General features: G+C 38.1%; 1 protein-coding gene across 1 annotated transcript; it reads right to left on the minus strand.

Annotated features, from left to right (window-relative positions):
• On the minus strand, positions 1-27332 carry LOC119771493 (leukocyte elastase inhibitor-like). Its single transcript, XM_038267518.1, has 16 exons — positions 27199-27332; positions 26803-26982; positions 26529-26669; positions 24674-24791; positions 24383-24525; positions 24159-24236; positions 23962-24051; positions 14965-15154; positions 6295-6476; positions 6006-6146; positions 5803-5920; positions 4530-4672; positions 2804-2881; positions 2563-2652; positions 2302-2482; positions 1-261 (listed from the first exon to the last, which is right to left on the minus strand). Exons 2-16 carry the CDS (start codon positions 26974-26976, stop codon positions 35-37), a joined length of 2094 nt encoding a protein of 697 aa, XP_038123446.1. The 5' UTR covers positions 26977-26982; positions 27199-27332; the 3' UTR covers positions 1-34.

Raw genomic sequence — 27332 nt, forward strand, 5'->3', positions numbered from 1 at the left:
TTGGATGCAACTTTATATGAAGCAGGCACAAATCTCATTCAGGGGAGCAGAAGCGTCCGGCGAAGAGGATGCTCAGAGTGGGGTTATGGCGGATGAAGAAGAGGAAAGGGTGGTCAGCATAGAAAGATGCTGAATCTGAAAAACCATAGTATATTCCTTCTGCATTGGAAGCAGCAGCAGCCTCAGTTCCCTCCTCGTTGACCTCCACAAAAGCCTTGTGGGACACTTTGGACAGAAAGAGCTCCTTGTTACCAGACATCCCTGTCCAGGATGAGACAAGAAATTCATTTTAATACAAACCATATATGCATTAATGCATAGTAAATATCTGAGAATATTCATTTGTGAGTCCTGTTATGTGACTAAAATCCACCTTAAAGTCGTAGGGAAATCATATTTAAGTTTTAAATCATTCGGCTGAACATGTATCAGACGATTTTGTCCCAAAAGTTAGAAAATGTCTATAAGAAAAAAAAAAAAAAATCCTGTCTTAAAATCTGTGTTTTTTTCCCCCCGTTATTTTTATGCAGGCCAGTTAGTTATACGTCAGCTTGTACACCTAAATTCGGCCAATCATATATCAACGGTCATCTGTCAATCAAATTATTTCGGTAATCGGATCTTGATTGTTGCATATGTTGCAACTAATATACGCGACGGTTGAAATAAGGTTAAAGGAATAGTACACCCAAAACATGATTAGCCTTCATTTTCTACTCACCCCCATGCTGAACAACACTCTGGAGTACTTTTTTGATATCTCAAATGCATCTGGAGATCTGGGAGGCTTCTTGCTGTCTGCTGACATTCAAATCATGGAGGTCCATAGCGCCCGAGGCAGAAAGGTCCATAAAAGTCCACAAAAAACGTGTCAATATTCCACCATACTGCTCGTCCAATGTATTCCAAGTGTCCTGAGTGGGTAGCGTCCATAATTTACTCGAAACGAAGTCATTTAGAATGTTTTTAGAGCATAAACAGTAGTGTATAGGCTTTCCTAAAAGCGCGTTCACGAGCCTACGGAAACCGCGGCAGACCAAACCAGAGGAAAGTGCGCATTCAGCGTCTGCTTTGCCGATAATGCAAGCGTAGAAGAAGAAATGTGCTGTTTACCTGTGCAAAGAAAGAAACAACGAAAGAAAAATGTCTGAGGACTTCAGTGTTGAGGAAGAGCATGAGTTCTTTGCCGAGCTGAATGCGCACTTTCATCTGGTTTGGTCTGCCGCGGTTTCCGTAGACTCGTGAACACGCTTTTAGGAAATCCTATACACTAATGTTTATGCTATAAAACATTCTAAATGACTTTGTTTCGAGTAAATTCTGGATGCTACCCACTCAGGACACTTGGAATACATTGGACGAGCAGTATGGAGGAATATTGACACGTTTTTTGTGGACTTTTATGGACCTTTCTGCCTCGGGCACCATAGACCTCCATTATTTGAATGTCAGCAGACAGCAAGAAGCCTCCCAGATCTCCAGATGCATTTGAGATATCAAAAAAGTACTCCAGAGCGTTGTTCAGCATGGGGGTGAGTAGAAAATGAAGGCTAATCATGTTTTGGGTGTACTATTCCTTTAAGAAAATAATTCATTACTTAACCATTGAGTTCCCTCCCAGTGTTCACCGTGATGGACGTCTGTGTCTTCGGCAGGCATAGAGCTAACAGAACTGCAGTGTTGCGAGGCAAGGGCTCAAACATGTACGGCTGTAAGCCTTCTACACCAAACCAAGCTTCTGCCGCCCTGGCGTCCTCTTCCACAACCGTTTCGCCCCCGCTTTCCTCCTCTAAATAGAAATATATGATGAAGGAGACTCATCCACGACCTCTGACACTAAACTCTCCTCCTCTTGCATGTTTCCGCTGACCATAGCTTTCCTTGACAGTGTCGTTTCTAAGTCACCAATTTAGTGCCGCTTGGTCCCAATGGAATTTCCCATTGGGAACCTACTAGCACTAAGTTGCTAACTGGTCGCCAAGATGCTCCAGATAAACCCGTCACAATTAAACTTGCTTGCAAACCTTCAGCCACAACAACCCCGACCCCTTGATAAACGACCAATCACATTCTCTTTACTCACTCCTGTAAATTCGGGCACCACTCAAGAGAATTGGTTGGAACAGCCCATTCCCTACGACTTTAAATAATTTAAATCATAGCTTGTCCTTAAACAACAGACAACATGTTACATAAATCAAAAATATGGCAGAGGTCATTGCTTCAGCACCTCTGCACGATTCGTTATTCTAACAGTCAACCAAACTACATCTGTATCATCTTTCCTGCCGCACGTCTCACCAGAGAAGTCACATTTTGTCTCATCAAAAGCATCCACCATGCCCATGCGGCTGAGGACTTTGTCCAGATCATAATTCTCCTCCACCTTGAATCGAGGCAGCCATACTCTGATCTTGCGGCGTCTCATCTTGCTTGGATGAGTCCACTTGTTGAGTTTCTCATAAGTCAGATGTTCCTCCAGCTTGATGGATGAAATGTCGATCATCAGATGTTTCAGCCTAGATATTGAGTTTTACCAATCTGTGAGAATAAGAGTCCTACCTGCTCCAGACCTGTTGTATTGTCTGTTATATCTTTAGGTAAAAGTATGATCATGCTCATCTCCTCCCCTCTGTAAGGCATCTCCAGGATCTGCATAGCAAGTTTTAGACATTAAATAAAACAAACGACACAGAAACAAATAGGGTATTTTTGTTGTAATTTTATTGAGTCTATTTTAAAAGATAGATGAAATCATTAAAGAATAAAACACTTGGGGCGGACTGATTACATGGTTCCTCACCTTACAGCTGACTTCAGAAATGAAGTTAAAATGGAATTTGGATTCCTGTGTCATCATTTCCACGGGTTTCGTTGTTCTCTGAAAAAGAAACAGAAAAAAATTTGATCGATTTTAGCCCTTTTTAAATTTTAATGATCAAGGTAAGACAAGGCAAGTTTACCTGGTCTCTGTTCAGTTTTTTGGCTGAGTAACTGAACTGGCTGAAATCACTGTTGTTCTATCAGATCAACATACCCGTCAGACCAGCATACGCATAGTTAATATGCATGGGCAACACATCAGGTTTGCATATGCGTATGCTAGTCCCGTCTATCCCTTAGTTTATCCCAATTTATCCCTTTAGTTTATGACCGTTCATCCCTTTAGTCATGTAACTGTCAGGAAGTCTGTCTGTATATGTGTTTTTTCTGTGTTTGTCTCGTTTCCTCCACCAGGAGGAGCCTGGGGCCTCTTAAACTGCTGACTGTCACTACCTCAACGCCACACTGTTTGCCAGTTTTGGGTACTCTAGCCAAGCTGAGTTTTGCTGAGTCAAACTGAGTTCTTGTCAACCTAAGTTTTAATCTTGTTTTTTTTTCTGTCTTTGCCTCTGGGCAGGAAGTCATCCTGCAAACTGGATTTTTCAGACCTTCTCTCCCTGGAAGGATCATCTGAGCTTCAAGCTGAGTTGAGGATTTAAATTGGAGGTTTGAATCAACTTTTCCTCCAGAGATCGTTTGAGCTTCACACTGATCAAGGGATTAATCTCCACTACGACCCGTTCAAGTATTGCAGGAAATCTGAGTGGCAGTCAGCTTCTCTGTTCACCTACAAACAACCGCATTCTGGGTAAACCCTGTCTGCCCTCCACCGAATCAGACAAACACTGGAACTACCGCACACAGACTGGAATCAAAGAGTCAACAACTTCTCTGGAAATGTGAGTCAGCAATCTATTTCTCCTCTTCAATTTCGAGAATCAAATTTCCCAATGAGCCTGAACTTCCCCTTACCTTTCAGTTCCGGTTGAGCAGTGTTCAGAGCAACACTGGATTCTTCACAATCCCCTAAATAAACCTGTTAAACTTTTTTCCTGGTCTTCTGTTTTGGTTTACCTGCTTTTTGGGTCAGATCTTAGTTAAAACCATGACAGAAACAAAAAAAGCTATTTGAGGTCAGACCGCCATACTCTTCAAAAAACACCATAAAGTAAGTAATTAAACTGTTTCTTTGTACATGACTAAAGGGATACACGCCTGTTGAGGTAGTTTATAGTGTAGTTTTCGTATAAAACTAAAGGGATAAATAGGTATTTACCATGGGTCTTGCAGAGTCATATTATTTTCAACACATTGACCTCTATATTCACTTTATCGATGGATTTTTATTTCCAAAAGAGATATTTTAAAAGTCCTTTATAGTGAAGGCAGACATTCTGTTTAATTGGTTAAAAATCGAGTCATTCTTCTCTTTTGGTTTGATTAAACAAAAACTAAATAAGATGGAGAAATCCGTTAAAAAAATGTAAAATTATTTAAATTCTTAGCAGTTGCTAATATTAGTTTGGTCCAACTTTTTTGTAGTTCTGGTAATGAGATAAAAGTTAAGAGGCAAAAAATGCAAGGAGACACGAAGGTGAATCAGTAAAATAAAACAGAAAAGATAAGCTCAGTAAATGATTCATTTGAATCTAATTGACAAAATCCAAATGTCTAAAACAATGCTTAATGTTTGTGCTCAGGTTTACCTTGTTCAGTCTAAACTCTCTGGTAGAAGTGTCGTCTCTGAGAAATTGCTTATGCCAGTAACCTTTGAAGTATAAAGCATTTACCAGGATAATCCTGGCGTTGTTGTCCACAATGTTTTGAGGAACCACATCCTTGATTTTACCTGGTAACAAAATGGATCAGATGAGAAAAAACACAATAGAGGCTGCAGTTTCTAACATCACAGTATCAAGCCTCTGTCACACGTTGATGATTTAGACCAGCATATGCCTGACGTACCCAAAATCTGGCAAAAATGCTGGCATACGTTGGATAAGTTATGTACATGTTTTGTATAAGTTATGAGCACGCCAAAGTACGCTGGAACACGCTGGCACACGTGGACATACGACAAGTACGAGCTTTGATGCTCAAACATGGGCCATAAGTTACAGGTAAGTTATCTGATTGTTGACATAAGTTAAGTGTAAGTTACTCATAAGTCGTGGTTCTAGCTTAGCCAAAACCTCGCTGTTCCGGGAACCCCTATGGATGGGGGCGGGGAGCCAGCGGGGGACGGAGCGACAAAAACCCGACCCAGTGACAGTATGCTTCCTCCCACCTGCCTTACCTTGCTTCCCCCCGCCTACTGAAGACTGAAGTATCCTCCTTTTCAGAAACCCAAATCTGGTCACCCTAAGTTACTATATAATGGTGTATTGGAAGCAGTTTGGTACAAAAGTTGGTTCACAGAAGGAAACTGTCATTTTTCCACTGGAACACATCCCAGTCATACGGTCAGAGAGAAGGTGAGAGTGATGGACCCTCCCTGCGTTCTCGCCCGCAGACATTATCAACATACTGCCTAGCAGACGTGACGCAGAATCTGGTGGGACTGTAAACCCTCTTTTTTTCTTTTTCTTTAATTATGTATTCTTCTTTTGGGCGGGCGCTAAACAGCAGCTAGGTTAATACTGCGATCAAGGACATATTTTTACGCAGACCAGGCACATTGCTGCCCCCCTCAGGACACTGGCTTGTGCATCATTTCATTGGCATTACGCTGCCATGCGTTATGCATAAGTTAGGCTGTTGTTGGAATGATGTCGTTATGAATACACTATATTTACGCCCAAAATTGAAAAAATACATAGAAAGCGTATGCCAGAGTTTTGGGAGATTCAGGGACGTCAGGGTTTGACAGGGCCCCCACAGTGATCCACCAGATGGAGCTCATCCTCTTTAGGCTTCTTTATCATCATTGTGTGAGATGGGTGGGGTCATGCAATGAACTGATGGTGTTGCATGATCCACCTTTTGTCTGCTCCTCTACCCAGCTGTTGATCTTGACCCTGGCTTCCTCAAAGCTGGTTCTGAAATCTACAGACTCCATCTCTGAGTTATAGTAAGACCTGGTTTCGGTTAAAAACTCCTGAAAGCACAAACAACACATCTACGACTTCCTCCTGAAATAGTTATTTACTATGTGTCCATGCTGAACATTAACACTCCCTCACCTGCAGAAAGCTGTAGGACTGATCTCCATACAATCTGTTGGCAACACTGAGATCAAATGGAGCTCCTGGCTGGTTGAGCTTTCCCAGCAGCTTGGAAAACAGATTGTGTACATCATTCTGACAATCCTGGATTTCCAAACACTGAGGACAAAGAAGACCAGAGCTAGTGAATAGACGCCCAATAAAGAGAGAAGAAATCAGAGTAAAATACCTGAAAAAAGAAGATAGAATAGGGAAACACTTAACTACAGAAATGTACAAAAGTTAAATGCTGTGTTCTACATACAACCTCTGATATCTGAGAGGCTGTGTTGCCTCTGGCTCCCATCATCAACATAGCCAGAGCTGCAGAGATGCTGAAAGGAGAGAAGAAGATATTTGCAGTGCTGTTGTCCTCACTCAGCTTCCTGAGCAGAGCCAAAGAGAAGGTGGTGTTGGCCTTGGATAGAGGGCTGGTGGAAGCATTTTTGCCTGAATTGAAGAGATATTAGGGTTATAATCACTGTTTATCCTTATCAACATGCACTAATCATCAGTTGCTTCATCAAGACTGCATAGTGCAATGACAGCAACAATACTGCATAATAGCCCTGTATTCAAGGCTCCATATGGATGGTACCAGACAACTATTTTAACTCCTAGCCTACAGATTGCATAAACCACAGAAAGATTTCTATTGCACCACCTTTTTAAAAAAAAGACAAGCATATGCATTGCTTTTGTTGGTACTGCAGGGTTCTTGAATTTATACACCGCATCTTTTGGGTTAAATGTCTGTCCTTGTAAATGGAAAGAGTTCTTTTCTTTTAATCATTTTTAGTGGATGTTTTCACCTTGTCTGAAAATACCCTACTGTAAAAAGAAAACATCAATAACTTGACCCTGTCTGAATTTGATTTTTTTTTTATGTCACAACCAGAAATGTAATTGTATTTTATGTCATAAACTGAAATGAGTATAACTGTATTTTTAATAGAGATAACCCGATGTGATACATGGATCGGATACCGGATAGCGATATTGACTAATTAGCCGGATTGGATATTGGTAATTTGATATCAGATCGCTGAGATCCAATCCAGTGTACTTTACATGGAATTGTTATTTAGTTCGGCTTCTCTAAAGTCCCCCTAGGTGTGAGTGTGTGTGTGAATGGTTGTTTGTCCTGTTTGTCACTGATTTGCCCTGCGATGGACTGGCAACCTGTCCAGGGTGTACCCCGTCTCTCGCCCAATGACTGCTGGAGATAAGCACCAGCACCCTAGCCTGGGTGCCATTCCGAACTTAGTCCCGCCCTCAACGTTTGAGGTCGGGAAGTTCGGTCTGGCATTGCTCCATAGTAGCGCGAGTATTATCGCACAATATCTGGCGGGCAAATCAAATTGTCAGGGCGGGCTTTAAACGATGATGGACAGATGATCAACAGTAACGTAATCAACCACGTGACCAAAGTGCGCTTGGGTGACAACGACAATGGCTGCCGCTGGAGAGTTGAGGTGAGTAGATTCTGCTATTAGGTCTGTTCTAGAAGATATTGACATCAAATAAATTTTAAAAGAGGAACAGAGAAACGCTATCAAGGCTCATCTTCTTATTCTAGGCGTGCAACTGCACGCTTTGATTTTTGTTGACAACAACTATGCATCACTTAACATACGTCACGCACTCCGTTGCTCTTATTGGTTGTAGGTCTATCCAATTGAGTGCAGAGGCATTTTTTTTCCTGGTTCGTTCAAAACACGCCCCATAATCACAGCTCTATGGAGCAGTATCAGACTCATATTCTGACTAGAATTGAGTAGGACTACGACAGGCTACCAACACCCCTCGCGACCCCACTTGGGATAAGCATGTAAGAAAATGGATGGATGGATGGATGGATGTTATTTCGTTTTTTTTTTTTGCTGCTTATTTCCTAACAAATAATGTAAAGCACATTTATATCTGGGTTAATGTTTATCCTTTTATTAACAATGTTTATGTCAAGGTTAAAGCCTTCATCAATAAGGCAAGACATATGGTTCATTTAGGCAACACCTGAATTGAATGGGTATCAGATATCGTCCCATATGTTCAGCCCAAGTATCAGATTGGATCAGCCAAAACTGTCTCAGTGCATCTGACGTCAATTGCGTCAACCATTAAACCAAAACTAAGTAACTATAAAATGTTTTCATAACTTCTGTGGGTGTATGTCAACTTATATCTAGTTGAATGACACCTCTGTTATGGTCCAAGGAGATCTGTATTGCTTTCACTGGCACTAAGTAACTTCTAGGGGGGAGCAGTAATCCTGACACGAAAAACAACTACAACTGTGCAGACTTTACGACATATGTCGTGCTTTATGCCATACGTCACTTCCGCCTTTCCTAATTGGTTATAAAGACGGAAGTATATGCGACTAAGTTTTGCTAAGAGACTGTTGCTGCGTCTGAACGTCCGCCCTAACACCTAAATCCCTCAATCACTATATAGAGCGGGGACTATATAGTGAACTCTGTTAACTGATCGTTAACAGATGAACACGATTTTTACCTTTCTTTGGTCATGTGACTCCGCCTCCCCGCGTGATGCCTACGCCATCTTGGTTATTTGTCCCAGCTGTATGGTAGTGACAGCTGTAGGTGACAGCAGGCTGTGTGACAAGAAATCACAAGATGGTTTGCAACGAGAGCTCTCCTCGCAAAGAATTCTGGGATATATCTGCTCATCTAGTGACCATAAATGATCGCTACTTTCAATGTGCATTGTGGGAAATTTCAAGTGAATTTATCCACTAGACATTCGGAAACTGATCTAAAATGACTTAACCACTATGTACAGTAGTGTCCCATATAGTGATCAGGGAGGACATTCGGACACAGCTTGTATATTTTTGCAAATTGTGCAGGGTTAATATTCAGGCAACGTGGCGCCTTCCTGATGGGATCCTTACGTATGTTTACTGTGAAATTGTCAATCATAACATTATATTTATCTGTTTCAAGGCCCTATACTCGTTAGCATATCAGTCACTGGTGAGGCAGTGGTGCAGGAATATGGTACAAAACCAAAGTAAAACATTTCTTATTTTCAACTTTTTGACACTGTTTCGCCACAATCATCGCTTTTCATCTTTGACAGTTACTGGAAACACAAATGTAGTTCAAACCAACTGCAGGTGATGGGAAATCAGGACTATACCATGGTAAGGTCTTTACCATGCTGCTGTTTATGGGAAATGGTGCCTTCCTTCAGGCAAAACAATACCCCCTTTGTCCACTGGGGGGAGCTACTAGTACTGCTATAAGTTGATGTCAGAAATGTTTGTTGGTTAAGCTCTTTTTAGAAATTGACTGCAATGAGATAAAATTGCTTGGAAACTGCCAAATATATCTGACATTTTATGGACGAATCCAGAGTGGAATGAATGCAATGAAAATACATAATGAATAAATGAATGAATAATTAATTTTTATAAAGCTTTTTAGTTCTTTTCTTCAATAATATATTTGAGCTGATATTAAAAGTATTTGGATATTAATGAAATTATGGATAACTTTTGGTTTCTCTCTAAAATCTGATACAACTACACTAAATATTATCAAACAACTATCATATTTGGACATACTTTAACCCCCCCTATTTGATTCTCACAAAAGGAGTTTTTCAGTTCCTAGACATATTATTTGTTTTCATAAGATAAGATGTGACAGTGAGAAAACAGGGTGGACCTTGGCCATGCTGTGGACATGTTGTAAATGTCACTAAATTACCTCATAAATGCAAAGGAAGGTGCCTAAGCAAATTCTCAGCCATTCTGGGTCATGACAACCACATTGCAGGCTTAAACTGGAGAATACTGACATTTGCTCAGTTTTCTTGAAAACTCTTTGACTCCTATCAAGAGTCTTTGTTAATCCTGGGGGCTCACACATAATCCCCATTTACACTACCCTTTTGAAACCATGCAGAGATCGGTCCAAAGATGATAACCGGGATAACTGTTGAGGGTAAATGGTATGCAGAACTGAACCAGACTGCGTACCATCTAAGTGTCAGAGAGGAACATAGACAAGACATGGTTCCAGGATAAATGCCTAACTTTAAACTGGTCTCCTCCTAGGAGCCAGGCTTATGGGAATTAAAACTGACCTGCCTGCGATCTGAGCCTAAACCCTTAGGGCTCAGCGGAGAAGAACCGGGACATGACCAAGAGACAGGAGACAAACATTAAACCCTCTCAATCCCCTGGACTTCCAATGCCAGGTCATGAACCAGAAACTTAACTAAAACTTGTGAAACAAACATGAATAACTAACACAAATAAACTAAGAATACACAAATAATGATCTTGACCCGATAGCTGTGCTCAACTCTATATATAGAAAAGCAAGCAGGTGAAAAAGATAAATGATGATTAGAGAGTGGGGAGGCTACGGCAGGTGAATGAAGTGAGTAATCAGAGAGGCTATCTGGCTGAGATCATGACACTAGAAGTGTATATATATATTCACTTAAAAGGTAGAGTGGATTAATCAGGTGTGGAGCCACTTCATGAAGGATGTAACAGCTGTTGGATGCAGCAACTGGAGTGTTAAAGGGGAAGACCTTTTTTTTTTTTACATTGGCCCCTTGATTTTACGTTATTACATCATGTTCTACTCACCCATATTAGTTTTGTGTCATTTGGAGCTGTTCCGAAGATATTCCGTTAGATTATATCCAAGTAACGTCTTCCTTTGGGCAACGAGTTGAAGGCACAAACTAAACTGTTCATAATTTATTTTTTATGGTACGCCAGCATTCATAACATGTAGGCGAATCACTGTCCCCCAGACATCCGCGGTTATATTTTTTATATTTATATTTTTTTTAAACAAAGCCGTGTGTATGACGTCATCCGTGTGCGCCGAATGTACGAAATTATCCAGCCCCCTTTTCAGCTTTTTATTTCTAAAAAAAGATTTAAATATCACATAAATATTACTCCACTTCCTGATTGTATCCCACTTGTTGAATTTTCACAAAGAAAATATAATTTTATATCTGATATCTGAAGCCTGAAATCTGGCAAAAGTTATATAATATAATATATACAATTGAGATTGAGAATATAATTGAGATGTTGGGGAGTGACTAATTTAGAAGATTACAGTGGGTCAAAATTCATCCATTAAAATAACAAATGTTTGAAATAAAAGATTTTGTTAGTGTAGTGATTAATTCACCCTAAAAGATTAATATCTGTTTTATCTTACCGTACTCTTTATTGTGTATCTTTGAGGCACGGCTGCCTGAGTCCTGCAGGCTGCTCTGTTTCTCTTTTATCTCTCTATGGACATGCAGTGTTGACATAACTACTTATTTATTGCCTTGTAAAACATCTGTGCTTATACTAGATGAAGGAAGACCATGTGAATTCCCGTTATTACCTTATTTGGAAAATTAATAGTTGGGGTGTGTGTGCAGAAAGCTGTGGCTTTAGAGCCAGCTGGTGTGTTTGCTGTGAGGTTCAGCCTTCTGTTGCTTGAACTGCTTAGTTCAAGGTTTAAGGTTTTTTAAGAGGTAGGGGGTTTCCTACCTCTGGGTAGTAAAGTGGCTTAATTATCTACTGGACTACTCTTGTCGTAATCCAGTACAGTGTTAAAACGTTCTCTGTATTGTGTGATTATAATCAATAATTTTGTTATATTAAATTGGAATAAGTCTGTTAATACTTCATATCATTTTCACTTTTTGGTGGGAAAAAAAAGAACTTTGGTGAATTTTAACAACCCATAATTTTACTTTCTGGGAAATACAACTGGATATTACTTCTCTGTGGACTTTTACAGACGAAATCAGCCCATTTATGACCGGATAGTTATTTTTTTGAATGCCATGAAACGAAAACCAGGAATGAAGGGAAAATCATGACTTCTAATGTGATGACAGATTGTTATTGGGTATGGTGTAAAGTTGGTTTATGATTGAGCTGGGCTCTTTGGGATTACCTGATTCTAAAGAGATGCAATATGTTGTACAAATACCAAAAAAAAAAAAAAGGAGCTAAAAAGCATCAAGTATCACTTAGTTGATCTTGATATCTATCAACATACTCTATCTCCTTTAATGATAGGAGTAAAATTGGTAGAAAATAAAGAAACCAAATTAAGTTACTGTTCAATTTCTTTATAAGCAAGACTGATTAAAGGTATAGTGCAGGATTTTCGCGATTTCTTGAAAAGATTCGCCCTCTCCACTTGAAAAAAAAAAAATGCACATGAAGAACCCTGTACACGCTCCCGAGAGAGAACGTCTATTAAACGTGTGCGAGAGCGTGCACAAAGCCATTTCTCCTTGTGCACGCTCTGTTTAAAAGCTGCTGTTTGCATCGCTTATACAAACTTACTTTCCAAAAGAATATTAGCAATTTTTCCAAAATGTCAGACTCACCATCGGTGAGTGAAAATGGGGACAAGCATGTAGGATGGCCTTACATAAACATATCGCCAGAATGATTGTCAATTAGGAGGGCCACTTAATTTGATGATCAACCCAGAAAAATAACATCCTTCACTACACCTTTAAGGATAGTTTTTGTGAGCTAAAGAACAAACATGGTCACACCGGATGAACATTTCTGTTGAATAAAAATATTTGTCCATTACTCAAGCTATTAACAGCAACACCAAAGTAAAATAATTGCACATATTTTTTTCTTTAAGTAATATTGTTGAAAAAGACTAAGAGTTCATGGGTTAATAGCTGTTCTTATATTATTTCATCATAACATCAGCTATAACTATTTCTGAAATGAAAAAATTCCCAGATGTTTTTGGACAGGAGGCTCCTTTTAGTGAAGCTTAAAATTAAGGCCGTAGGTTTGATTTCAACTTTGGTAGGGATGCTATTGGTCCTAAGCTTCATTATTCAGACATCATTTGTTCTTCTCATTATGCATCCTACTGAATACCTGATTCCACATTACTCAAAAGTTCATTTCTGCTTGCAGAAATGTCATCATTGATATCTGTGTAACAACTTTGACTAGAAATATTGTAGTTGTGACTAGGTAGAATGCCTTAGCGCTATCTATAATAGAAATGTGGCTAGCCAGCCTGCCTATCTCATGTAAAAATGAAGCCCCTTTATTAGTAGGAATTTTAAAATATCTGAAGTACTCATTTTATACAGAAAGAAATGTATTGAGATATCTGAAATACACATTCAATCAGGCTATTAAATGTTAAAATGGCCTGTCCAACTCATGCTCCTATTTTCTAAAGCTTGACTTAAGCATCAGGCACATTTAGTCTAGTCAAAAGAGAAAATCAGCATTTCTTGTTACATTTTTTTTTGTCATGGCTCAGAACAGAGCACCCAGCATTCAGACAGACAGTAAGATATTTCAAAGGGTGTTCATTTAAAAAAGATGGATTTGCAGAGGGCAGCGAGGGCATCTAAGGCAGGAACCTCTAGTCTTAAATTCAGTCCGTGCCCAGAGGACGAGGTTGATTCCAGCCGCTCGGCTCCCACCGAGATGCGACAGGCGCCTGCCAGAGCATCCCTGAGGCTGTAGCCCCGGAGGTCGAAGGACAAGCAGAAGCTCAGAACCGAGCAGAGGAAGGAAGGCAGGGCAATCCAACATGCGAAGCCAAAGCCGGTGTGGAAGAATTTCACAGGAGTCTGGCCCAGAAGATCAGAGATACGAAGAGGTACCAAAGGGAAATTCAGGACAGTGTCAGGTGAATGGAATGAGAAATCAAGCCACTCATTAGCACCAAGATCATGACAGAAAATATTCTATGAGGGTTGAAAAGTTATTTAGTGATGGTTTGAAGTGACATTTATATCAAAGATACGTCTATCTCTTCCCCAACTCTTCTTATTATCTTTTGTGACCAAAAGATTTATTTTAAATATGTGAAGGACTATGAGCATAAAGCCTGCTGGAAAATGAAAGAGGATTGGATTTATTCCAAGAATAAAATAATTAGCTGTCACAGAGGTAGCAAGCTTTTTGAAATTATTGTTGACTTACTAAACATAATGATATATTGTCATGTTTAACCATTTAAGTAACAAGTCTGATTTCAAAAAATGTTACACAACATGCAATGTTTGAAGAAGAAAAAAAAAAGTTTCTTGCTCCTTGCTGCTGGTTTACTAAAAATCGTGACGCTCACGTTCAGCTCTGCTCAGCATCAAGACCTGTCGGAACATCTGCATGCGTATGCTCATGTTGCGTTCAATGGTGGCTCGGAAAAAGAATCAGTCACTGTAAACTAATAATGGGTTTAAATATTTTTAGGGTTGAGAAAAGGTTCGGCGAACAGAAGGAACAAATATGGAGGGTGCGGGAGACATGTCCTAATTCCCGCATATGTTACTCCCCTGGCTTTAGGTAATCTGTCCATTTCGTGTAATTTATCTCTACTTTCCTAACAAATTTCTTACATCATAGGCTACAACATAAAAGTGAATTCGAATCATGCATTAAATAGTGTATTTTACTTTATCTAAACATTACTAAAGTCATAATTTACGGAACACTACTTGTAAAAGTTCTTTTAAAATGTAAATTTGTTTTCTGAAATGATAATTTGTTTTGGAACTTATACAAGTTTTTTTTTAAATGTTAATTTGTTTTCTGAAATGATAATTTGTTTTGGAACTTGTAAAAGTTTTTTTGATTTTGTAATGTTGGTCTGCACCTCCCGGCCATCTTACCCTTCGGCTGTTAGAGGGAGAGGAAACACAGGGCTGACGGAGCAGTAGCAGCAACAGCCAGTCAGCTGCAAGAGGAAAACAAGCGACTTTTCCCACAGCCTTATTTTGTGAGTTATAAACATGTTATCTGCAGGTTACATCGTCTCATTGGTAGGGACAAATAGGTCGGTCCAAAGTTTTGGTAGGAACATATCCTTCTGCAAACCTAAGCTTAAAATTTATCTGTAAAGTTTCCCCTTTTGCAAAACTATCAAAATCATACCTTTTCCTTCATGATATTCGTTCCCTTTTTCCACGTAGGAGTTTCTTCCCGGATTCCTTCGGAAGGGAGCACAGAAAAGTGAGCTCATCCTGTCTGCCAGAAGCTGAAACACATGGGAAATAAAAGACGCTGAATGTTTTACAGTAGCAGCTATCAGAGGGGGTCCTCTGCTCTCTGCAGTGGGCGTTTCCTTCCGTCATCCAGCTGCAAAATAATCATTTAGACCAGCTGGTTTCACGAATAATAATAATTGTTTCAAATAATAACTACGTTTTAATGAAAATATTCATTAAAACATAATGTATGCATCAATCTGTACAACACCTCCCTCAGAAAGTCATGCCCCCCCCCCCCCCGCCCCCAGACTACAGAATTATTAACAAATTTGACATTTATTAATTATTTTGTCTCTTTTGCACATTGCTATATGTATATATATATATATATATATATTTTTTTTTTTTTTTTTTTTTTTTTTTGTTCTTTTGTTTTCAGTGTGGAAAGCTGTATTGTATTTCTTTGTGTTGTATTTTATTCCTTTAGATGAAAATCCCCTTTTTAATAATATAATAAATCACTTGTCTATTTATCAGTATAATGGTTATTGGTGTCAGCAGAACCGTTTAGTGCACATAGACAGTTTTACTGCGGTTAGGATAGTGATTAGGGCAGATATTCGGACATAGCCATGGACTTCAAAGTCCTTTTCAAAATGATGGTTGCCAGGGGCAACGTATAGAGAATTGCCCATAAAAACAAATCAAGATTTATCTGAAATTAATGCATATAGAGAAGGAATATACATTCTGACAAAAAAGTGATGTCTTTGTTTTGCTAGTTTATTTAAAATGTAATGTTAATTGTAAAGGACCAGATTTAAATAAGATTAAATAAAAATATAATTTAAATAAATAAAATATTAATTAAATTAATTGAATTATGTAAATAAAAAAAGTAAACAAGGGATCAAAAGGCAACACAAAATAGATTAAATTATAAATAACATGGTTTTGGGCCCAACTCAACTGAGGTGAACTGACCTACTGACAAAGAACAGAAGCTGCTTAAATAGGTGTGGAATAACCTAAACTTACCACATGAGGGAGGCACAATATAACAGAGAAACAGCAAATAAAAAAATCCATACAAAACTAAAACATTAAACAAATGAAACTGTCAGGGTTTGATTGTGGTTTGAGGAGCCAAATGCAGAGGCAGGGAGGCAGAGGCAAGTTTCTTGTAGATTTAATGAGAGTTTAACAGACAACTGAGGCAGAATCAAAATCAAACAAGACAAAAGTAAAACAAACCAGAAAGCATGGAGACTTCAGGGGAAAACAATCAGGACAAGGAAGACACAGTAAGACGAAGTTGGAGGAAGTTAGATGAGGAACCAGCACTGAGGAACTGCACAAGGAGAGTATTTATAGCTAACTGAACAAAGAGAGAACTAACGAGCAGATTGGGAGCAGGTGTGAAGAGAGCAGTCTAAGGAGCTAGGGAAAACGGAGATCAACACAAGAGGGCAGCAGAGGGCAACAAATAACCTGAAAACTGAACTATAACCAGAAAACAACAAAATTAGAATTAAAACAATAACACTAGAAAACGTGGAGCAAAGTTAAACTGAATACTCAAAAGAAAACATAACAACCAGGACTGTGACAGAAACAAATAATACGTTAATATTAAGGTGACAAAATCTATGAATAGATGTCAACTTAAACAAACACCCCCTCTTTGGGAAAATGGTTTGGTCCTGGATTCCACCTCCAGCTGATCTGCGTTTGTGTTTGCCTGTGTGAGTTAAACCATTCAGATATATTAACCACCCATTTGAAAATACACATCTAAAATAAACAAACCAAACTAAACCTGGAAATGAATATTAACTAAGAAAACTACGCAACAACTTTGTGGTGGCGGTAGAAGGATCCTCCACATTCATACTTCCAGATTATACAGCCCTGTTGATCAAACATCCACATGTGCATGGAATAGTTTGTTCCTCCTTTTACAAACATAGATGCCCTACAGTAGATCAGGGGTCTGCAACCTTTAATCCAGAGAGCCACTTTGCCCTGAGTCCAGCTAAGTAAAAGCCATTTAGAACCACAAAAGATTTCATGACTTTAAAAAAAAACACAGCATATTTTTATTAAAGGTTTTCCATAGAATTCTGATACCATCTTGAACAACCAACAGCTTATTTGTATTTTTAGGTTTTAAAGAAAGAGAAAACATCAAATGATATAGAATCACATGGATATTCTTCTATAGGGTATATTTTGATATCAAACAATTATAATAAAATACATAATTCACAAGCTAATAAAAATAGCTCTAAAAACAAAATTTTGGTGATTTTAACGTCATTCTGTGATAAGAATTCAATTCAAATAGTCTTTATTTGAAGTACAAAAGCTTCTAAGACTGCTATTTATCATTATAGTACATTCATTCATTAGTTATTTATATAACTTTTAGCCACTATAAAAAGCTTTAAATGGTCCATTGATCCAGATGTGGCTCTAGAATCGAAGTTGCAGACCCCTGCGCTTGAAGTTAAGAACCATGGCTATGACCATGCTTCATATAAAAATCTGGTTTTCAAAAAAAGAAAGGAAAAATAGAAAGATGACAACAGGTGTCAATCTTTATCTGAAGATGGGTAGACACTAATGGGTGTCCATTAAGTTTCTGACTCAATGTCCAGTGAAATAAGATAGCCAACTTAACTAAAGAGAAGCACAGCTCTACATTTATACAACATTTCATCAAAGCGAAATATGTAGCAAAATATTCATATTACATTTTTACCATGTCTCTTTTCCTAAACGTAGTAACAGAGGAGTCAAATCAGCAACATCCCAGACTTCCCATACCAGCATAACTCCTCTGCTGTGTCCTAGTTAATTTAAGCAGCACTGTGTTCATTGACAGGACAGTTAGCATTACTGTAGGTAGTCTAAGTGGACTGCATGTCAAATTTACTATCAACAGAAGCATTTTACTTCTACTAGATTTAACAACAGGAAGTAAATCATGTTGAGCCTATATCACATAAATCTTTTGATGGGTCAGTTACATGTCGGGATAGAAGCTGCTGACTGGTGGGTCTAATTTCATATCTTTGAGTCCCAACATTCTCAGGTTGTTGTCCTGCAACTTTTACTTCTGTTTCCACTTAAGCATGTATGAATAAGATCATAAGCTCTTTTGCAGAACTTAATTCTAAGTGCGCTTGCAGGCTTCTATCCTGTATATAGTTCATCTGGAGTTCAACCTAAACATACAGGAAGTTGATGTCATGAGATGAGAACAAATGTCTGGCGGCTTTTAGGGGGTAAATCTTAATACGATATGAGCATCCCGTGGTTTGTGCTGATTAAGAAACTTATAATAATGTTATTGTAATATCCTGTTCGATAATGAGAAAAAGATACAGGAAGACACATGTAGAATTGTCCATATAGGGGCTTTGTTCATTCGTTCATAAAAGGAATGTAAACATTGCATATAAGAGTCTGGGACTCCATGATTAACTGTTGCTCTGATCTTTTATATTATCCAATCCTCTGTCTGTTTCTCATTGGAGAATGAATCCATGGACTATCATAAAGATTTGGAATAAACAATACTAAAGGAGAAAAACAGAGCAGTGAGGAAAACCTCTCTGGATTTTCACAGTTATCCAAATCTGCTACCCAACGCTTTATTGTTATGTTGAGTCCATAATTAAATGTTGAGAAATCTGGCTCAAAAAGAAATGGCCATGGGAAAAGACAAATTAATACCCTTCTAGGACATCCTTGAAAATAAAAATGTATATATAAAATGTAAGGTATTTTAGACCTTAGATGAAAAAACTTGAAAAAAGATATAGAAATAATATGTGCATGACAATTTAGCATGTATTTATTTATTTCAAACCATAAGCCCCTTGAAATAAAGCATCTGGTTTTCAAGGAGATCCTAAGACAAAGGAAAAGCAACAAACAAATGAGATGCAGCAGCACATGTATGACAAAAGCTTGTATATAAAGTGGCGGGCATAGATACATCTTTTAAATCTAGATTTATTTCACTGTAATCTTGGAATTAATCTAGATTAAAATAGCTCTTTGAATTTTGCCAAAGAATCAGAATCAGTATTAATTTATTAATCCCTTAATAAAGGGAAATTTTTGTCTTGCAGTGCACCCGTTTATAGAAGAAAGAAATATAAGATTTTATGTACAAATAAGATATAAGAATTAAATAAGATAAAGATGATGTGTGTGCTACCTAAATAATAATTAAAAGTAAGTCTTTGAACAGGTTTCTTAAGCGTGTTAGACCAAGAGTTCATCTCCGGTTTCCAAAATGCACCACAAACTGCTTGAGAAAGCTTTTCTACTATGATAACTTGTGATGAAAATAAACAATTTGTGTTTAATAACCGTTTATTCAGATAAACATGAATTCTGAACTGTAAGTCTAATAATAATAAATTAGCTTTTATTAATCTCACAATGAAGAAATTCACTTCTGTATTTAACACATCCCCTTGGGGAGCAGTTGGCTGCCATTGTGCGGCACCCTGGGTCTTACTCAGGGACCCAGAATGCTAGTCCGTGTGAGTAGGGCTGGAAGTCAGAACCTCTGGATTCCGAGCTCTATTCCCTATGTTTTGGTTAAAAAATGAACATGAAATACCTCTTTAAATTTAGAAATGAGCTAGAAATTGTTAGATGGTGAAATATTTGGATAGACAGGGATAGGATGATTTAAACAACACAATAGCCCCTTTTCCATTGCCACTTAAAAACCTTGGGCTTCTTAAACCCAAGTAGCATTTAAAACACATATTTACCCAGGTAAAATAATTTTCCTTGGGCTTTAGTCCAGCTACAGAACCAGTACTTTCTAGCTTTCCCAGGGTTGTGTTCAGCTGCAGTGTTTGTTCCACCATCAGTGCCACTACCTGATAAAGATGAGTGTTCAAATGTTGTTTCAATACCTTAAGCTTGTAAAAAACTATGCTTAAGATGTTTTTAAGCAGGAAAGTAGTTAGAAAGTTGCAGCAGCCCAGGACTGCTGAATGTTTTATGAAATGGGTTGTTGTATTGTATTTATTATATTTTATCATTATAGTTTAAAAAAAATAGAAAAAAAAAATGTTAGAACTGTAAATGTACAGTCATTTTTACAATTTTTCAAGGCTGCACTTCTAAAAAAGATGAAATTGTCCAGAGAGCTCTTTCCAAACGAAATTTCTTTTTGTTTAACACTTTTTGTTTTGTAAACATAAAGACAAATAAAATCTGTATAAGTCAAAATCTGTCTATGTCTTTAGTCAAAGCAGTGCAGATGTTAGTGAGATGTCAGTGCAGTGGACAGCATATGCACAGTGCCCCAGTGTGAGTCTTGACTGGAAAATCAAAGGGATCACTAAAAGAGCTTCCCAAATTGCACACTTTGTAATGTCTCTGTTTATAGCATACTGTTTTAAAATGATGATTCTACGCTGGTTTTTGAGTCATAAAATAAGGTGAAGAGCACAAGTAGTTGGATATGACTCTTAAAAGGGAAAAAGTGCTAAAATCAACTTTATGGGAGTTAAATCAACTCTAGTCTTTTCTTGTATGGATTGGCTTTCTATTTGTATTTAAATAATAAAGGTTTAAAAGATATACTTTTCTATTGTATATTCAATTTGAAATACATGTCAAATAGAAGTCATCATTGACCACTATAGTGAATATGGCTACATCTGTGAGATACATTTAATTTGATTATTTTCTCTTCTCTTCTGTCTCCCGCTTCGTCCAGGACCGGGTGGCAAAGGCAGCAGTCTCAGCAGAGACACCCAGTCACCTCCTACAGCTCTGCTGTGGAAAGCCTGAGGCGCTTCCAGCCCAGCATAGTCCCTCCAGCGGGTCCTGGGCCTCCTGCCGATGAGATGTGCCTATAACACCATCTGAGTGGGGCGTCTCGATGACCCCATGCCCTGGAACTTGTTTGTTGTCATTCTTATCTTATTACACTGGAAAAACTATCTAGATATATGTAAAAAAAAATCTTAAATTAAGTGTTTTTACCCTTAATTTGAGCAGGTAAATGAGATAGTTTTCCAATGGAATGAGTATTTTTACTCTTAAAATAAGATAATTGGATAATTTGTACTTGAAATAAGACAGTGGAATTGTGATTTCTGTAAATTGTCCTGTTCCATTGGCAAAATGTCTCTTTTACCTCCTCAATCCAAGAATAAATGCACTTATTTTAAGAAGAAGTGACTTATCTAGATTTCCATTTTTTCCAGTGTAGGGCTACATTACATAAATTCTATGGGTGCCTGGTCGAAGCCATGGAACATGTGAGGCAAATGACAAACTTTTTTGGGACAGGTAGTAAAATCATACTATTTTGAGCCATAAACTTCACACTGTAAAAATGGAACAAAAAAAACCAAGAAGTTGTACTAGCACCACCTACTGTCTATCTGTGTACATCTCTGCTTCTGGGCTGAGTAGAGGCAAACAAGGCATCAAGAAATAGCACTATTACATTAAATTACTGTACTATTAACACGTCTCTTTAAAGAGTTTGTCTGATAATTGTTTCTTGAATATTTTGAAGCATTAAAATGTAAACAAACGGCATAAAACGTGAAATAAATCTGTTTGGGTAGACAATATTTTATTAGAACTATCAGAAGAGCTAAAAACATTTGTCTGAGTAAAACTGGTCAGAGTTATATAAGAAGTACTGAAGGTTTTTAAACATTTCTGTAGGTACTGGGCTACTATTCTACCAATACAAACTCCAACAAGGTGAAAAGAAAAAAAATGCTGAGGTTTCATACATGGGTTTTCATGCTATTTAGTTTAAACTCTTCTTTTTCTAGGATATAAAAAAAGATTTTTTATGAGCTCTTAAATAATAGATAACAAACTAGACTAAAACGTTCTAAAACAGAAGTTTTCCAATATGCAGATGTCCAACTATGTGCAGGAATATATATATATATATATATATGAACAGATCAGTAACCTTTAACCAGTAGACCCATTACTCAGATGGACATGTAGCTCACTCGGGGACCTCACAAAGCATATAGAAGTCAATGCAGAACTACAGTCACATTTGTCATATTAAAGAAGAAATTATGGCCAGTTTTCATTATTTTCTTCCCTACTCCCAAGAAGCTGCAGGACAACTGCCAGGTACCAGTAGGTAATATGCTACATATGACTCAGATACAAACCCTTTTATAAATTAGATCAATCTGTTGAGTTCATTTAGCTATGCTGCACAATTTCACTCTGCTACTATCACAGAGTAGAAGCCTTCAAAAAACAGTAGTCACAAGCACCGAAACCGCATAATGTTGCTTTTGCTTACCAGCCAAGCAATTACAAATCAAGCAAAATGTTGTAGTGGATTTATTTACAAATAATGCAAGTTACATAAATGTATCAGATGGCTGCAGCTTCCATTTATACAACCTAATACATATGAAGGCGTGTACATGTTCATGTATCACAGAGCACATAACAAATAAGGCAATTTTTAACACTTCTATGAGGTGGACTGTGCCCATACGCCCTGTTACTCAAATGAATGTAGAGAATCTTATAGCTATGCAGTTGAGGTCCCTATGCTAAATGAATGATCGAAAGGAAGCATCCTGCTTCCTCTTCCTACCTTCTTTCTTACTGTCAGCGCTATCTGGATAGCACTCATCTTGTCGATTATTGATGCACTTTCACCACTTTTGTGTCCTTGTTGATTTAATCAATTCAGATCAAGTCTAACCATGATATCAAATACCAGCAAAACATTTTTTTTATCTTATATATTATATATATATATATATATATATTGTATTTTTACAATTTTGGTATAATTACTGATCTAAGTGGATTGCTCTGTAGGGGAAAGGGACATTTTACATTTATATTATGTTTTATAGTCTCCATTCTCCAGTTAATGATTAATCACATACTAAATTAGTTGACGATTATTGAAATAATCAATTAATACGATTAATTTTTTCAGCCCTAGATAAAATAGATGAAATGGGCTATACAGAGTAACTACAGCCCAGATGTTCAACTTTTATAGTGAAGTTAATATTTTAATGAATGTATTATTTTGCTTGATACAGAGAGAGCATAGTAGGTAAAATATAAGAGTGGGGTTTAACTCTGCACTATTGTATATCTTCAAAAGAATATACTGTATTTACCTTCTCTATTAGTCATGCAAATTAAACCATTTACAAAGTGGAAAACAGTCCTAATTCCACATTCATCAGAGCCTGTGATACTTCAAACATTGATAAACAGCATCTAATGAGTGTAGTGCTTATAAAATTTTTATTAATGTAGCAAAATGATGCTTTTCTCTTTTAACAATGAATTCGTCTTATCAGTACGGATGCTCACATCGAGCATAAAAAAGGACACGCATATTGCAGCACCAATGACACCAGACCAATAGTGTCCCCACCAAAGTTCAAATCAAACCTATGCCCTTGGTTTCATCAACATTCAATAAACCTGTTCAACTTTTGTCATTTGGTCTCTGAGTGGTTCTCTGCATGTGGGTCAGATCGCTTAAACCAATTATTACAATCTGGTGTTTGGGGTTAAGTTTTTCCAAAGAGCTTCTCTGGGCCAAGTGCTCTAATAATGGAGATGTTCAGAGGATCATTAAAATTCTTTTTGAGATTAAGTTAACATTATGTTTTCTGGCAGGTCAGTATTACACAATGTTACCTGGGGACTAAAATACATAGCAAATACAATTAAGGCTGCAAAGTTAATTCACATTGTCTACTTCAGCTAATAAAATTATATAAAAAAAATACCAAAATATTGTATCACTTCAGGCAGATAATCAGAGAACATTCAAAAACAGTTTCCTCTCCAGTCTCAGTTTTAGATAAATCATTGGATGTTGCAGTGTGCTTTATTAAACTTTTAGAATGAGAGAGCCCTACTGTACCTTCTCCAGACCTGTCGTTTTGTCTTCTATCTGTTTAGGTAAAAAGATCAGCATGCTCAGCTCCTTCCCTTTGTAAGGCATCTCCAGGATCTGTAGAACAGAACGTTTTCAAGAATAAATAAATATACATACTGGGATGAAAGCCAGTCTTTTCCTGGCAGTAACTGTGTTTTTAACTGAAGGAATATCTTTATTACCTGACAGTTGGCTTCAGGAATGAAGGCAATTGAAAATAATGCTTCTTTTTGCATCATCTGTACAGTTTTCTTTTTATTCTGAACATAAAAAATAAAAAAATAAAAACACACAAATAAAAAATAAAAATAAAAAAACTGAATGTCAAAGAAACCCAAGGAAAATAAATAGAAAGTGCTATTACTATTTAGAACAGCCGACTGAGGGAATAGTTTTTAATTTTTACCTTGTTGAGTCTGAACTGATCTTCATAAGTTTCTAATTTGTTAAATGGATCATTCCAAGTGCCTTTGAAGTAGATGGCATTCACCAGGACCATCTTGGTCATGTTGTCCAATGCGCCGTCAGACACCATACCCTTGATTTTATCTATTGAAGAAATCAATCAGATAAGAGCAAACAACATAGAAGCTGCTTTTAACATCACATTAACACCAGAGGGAGCTAATGGTCTTCAGATTTCTTCTTTATTATGTGTAGGATAGGGTCAGATGACGAACTAAAGTGTGAGATCCACCTTGTGTCTGCTCCTCTACCCAGCTGTTGATCTTGACTCTGGCTTCCTCACAGCTGGTTCTGAAGTCCACAGACTTCAGCTCCGAGTTATAATAAGCCCTTGTTTTGGTTAAAAACTCCTGAGAGGACAAATAGCTGTTATAAAACAAACTAATGATTGTATCTCTAATTCAGCTTCCTAGTAAATCCTGATGGTTATTAGTCACCTTGTTATAACCTATGAGATTTTGCCAAGAGGACAATGAGAGACCAAAGAGCAACAATGTAGAAATGGTGAAGGTTTCTATAAAGTTATTGTTGAGTTCCAGAACACCTCAAAAGTGTTGATGCAGTGCCTCCACCGACTATTTAGTGCATATTCAGTGTACATACCTTTCGGCACACTAATATCTCTGCATTATTATTTTTAAATGATCCTATGCATTATTCTTATTTTCTTAGAAACTGAAGTGAGTGTTTTCATTTGGAGTTCAAGATCCTAGGTGTAGGCTATGCAAAGAGGCCCCAGAAACAGCATCTCACAGCAGGGTGTGAGATACTGGCAGCAACGGAATACATGGGACGTCTAATGGATGGTTTACAGAATCTATACAGAATACAAACTGGAGACCCCCAGGTCAAAATAGGAGCCACATCCCAATGTGGCGGAAAATGACAGAGCTAAGATCCTTAAAGATGCAAACACACAAAAGTCAGTGGTCAGTGGTCAGTAATAAGCAGCAGAGGACGGCCGTAGAGATCAATGTGGCCATCCTGCATGATGGAAGCATCAGCAAAAAACAATATTAGAACCTGGAGAAATACCATGGGCTCAGGGAAGAACTAGAAAGAGCCTGGAAGGTGAGGGCAACAATAGCGCCTGTGATCATCTGAGAACGGGGATGAAACCCCCAGACTGGAGAAGATATATATTTATATATATATATATATATTTATACTATCTATGTCTTGTTCCAGTAGCCAATTCAGTAGCCACTCAGTACAAGATCAATAGAGGCCAGGGTCTACCACACCAGGCAGGACCCCCGATGCAGACTGTGCAAAGATGCCTCTGAAACAATACAGCACATAACAGCAGGGTGTAAAATGCAGGCAGGAAGTGCATACATGGAACGCCACAACCAGGTAGTTGTCATAGTGTACAGGAACATCTGCCATGAGTATGGGCTGGAAGTCCCAAGGTCAAAATGGAAGACACCTCCTAAGGTAGTTGAGAATGACCGAGCTAAGATCCTATGGGACTTCAAGATCCAGACTGACAAACAGGTGATGGCTAACCAACCAGACATCGTGTTGATCGACAAACAGCAGAAGAAGGCAGTAGTGATAGATGTGGCAATCCCAAGCGACAGCAACATCAAGAAGAAAGAACACGAGAAGCTTGAGAAATACCAAGGACTGAAGGAGGAGCTAGAAAAGATGTGGAAAGTAAGAGCAGCAGTGGTGCCAGTGGTACTTGGAGCACTGGGAGCTGTGACCCCCAAACTGGGAGAGTGGCTACAGCAGATTCCAGGTAAAACATCAGAGGTCTCTGTCCAGAAGAGCGCAGTCCTAGGAACAGCTAAGATACTGCGCAGAACCCTCAAACTCCCAGGCCTCTGGTAGAGGACCCGAGCTTGAGGATGACACATACCACCCCACGAGGGGTGAGAAAACAGTTTTTTTTTTTTTTTCTATTACTGTGTGTAAGGTACAGAATGTATGCAGCACGTGAATTTAAAGTTGTGAATTGCTCAAATAAAGCATTGCTTTCAATTGATATTTTGCTTACCTGTTCTATGAAGATACACAACTGCATTATAGTTTAGGGGTTCCATATATAAACTGATGTTTAAACCATCATACAAATGACTCACCTGCAGAAAGCCATAGGACTGCTCTCCATACAGTCTGTTGGCAACACTGAGAGCAAATGGAGCTTCTGGCTGGTCGAGCTTATTGAGCAGTTTGGCAAACAGAGTGTGGACATCATCCTGACAAGACTGGATTTTCAAGCACTGTGCAAAAACAAGACAAATGGACTCACATTCTCTGTAGGAACTCTAAAACATGAGAGGTTGAATTTATTGCACCAAAAAGAGAAACACTATGACTTGGGTTTTTGGTGAAGTGAACACAATATTAACTCACCGTTGTTATCTGAGAGGCTGTATTGCCTCTGGCTCCCATCATTACCATGGAAAGAGCTGCAGAGATTCTGAAAGGAGAGAAGAAGATATTTGCAGTGTTGTCCTCATTCAGCTTCCTGAGCAAATCCAGACAGAAGGTGGTGTTGGCCTTGGATAGAGGGCTGGGGGAAGCCATTTTTGTCTGATATAAAGAGAGGAGAAATGACATTAATGGTTTTAAAATAATATAGCTTCACAAAAAAAAAACTGCCAGGAAACATCGGTCTTTAAGTAGGAACCAAATGCAGACAGGCAGGCAGAAATCTGATTACGTTGAAAAATTTAATAATTGCCCAAAAGTTAAAGGTGGTTGTGAAGAAATAGGTGAATTGAGATTAACAGAAAAGTGTTCATTAACCCTGCTGAATTTCTTGAAAAGTAGCCAATCAGAGGCAGGTTGCTTTGTCCAGTGGGTAACGGCTTCAAAGTGACAAAACTTGACACGGGCACCAGGAGACAGGTCCACACAGGAAGAGGAAGTGGGCTGCGCAC

The sequence above is a fragment of the Cyprinodon tularosa genome, unplaced genomic scaffold (assembly GCF_016077235.1).
Source record: "Cyprinodon tularosa strain WSP-4 unplaced genomic scaffold, ASM1607723v1 ctg675, whole genome shotgun sequence".
NCBI lineage: Eukaryota > Metazoa > Chordata > Actinopteri > Cyprinodontiformes > Cyprinodontidae > Cyprinodon > Cyprinodon tularosa.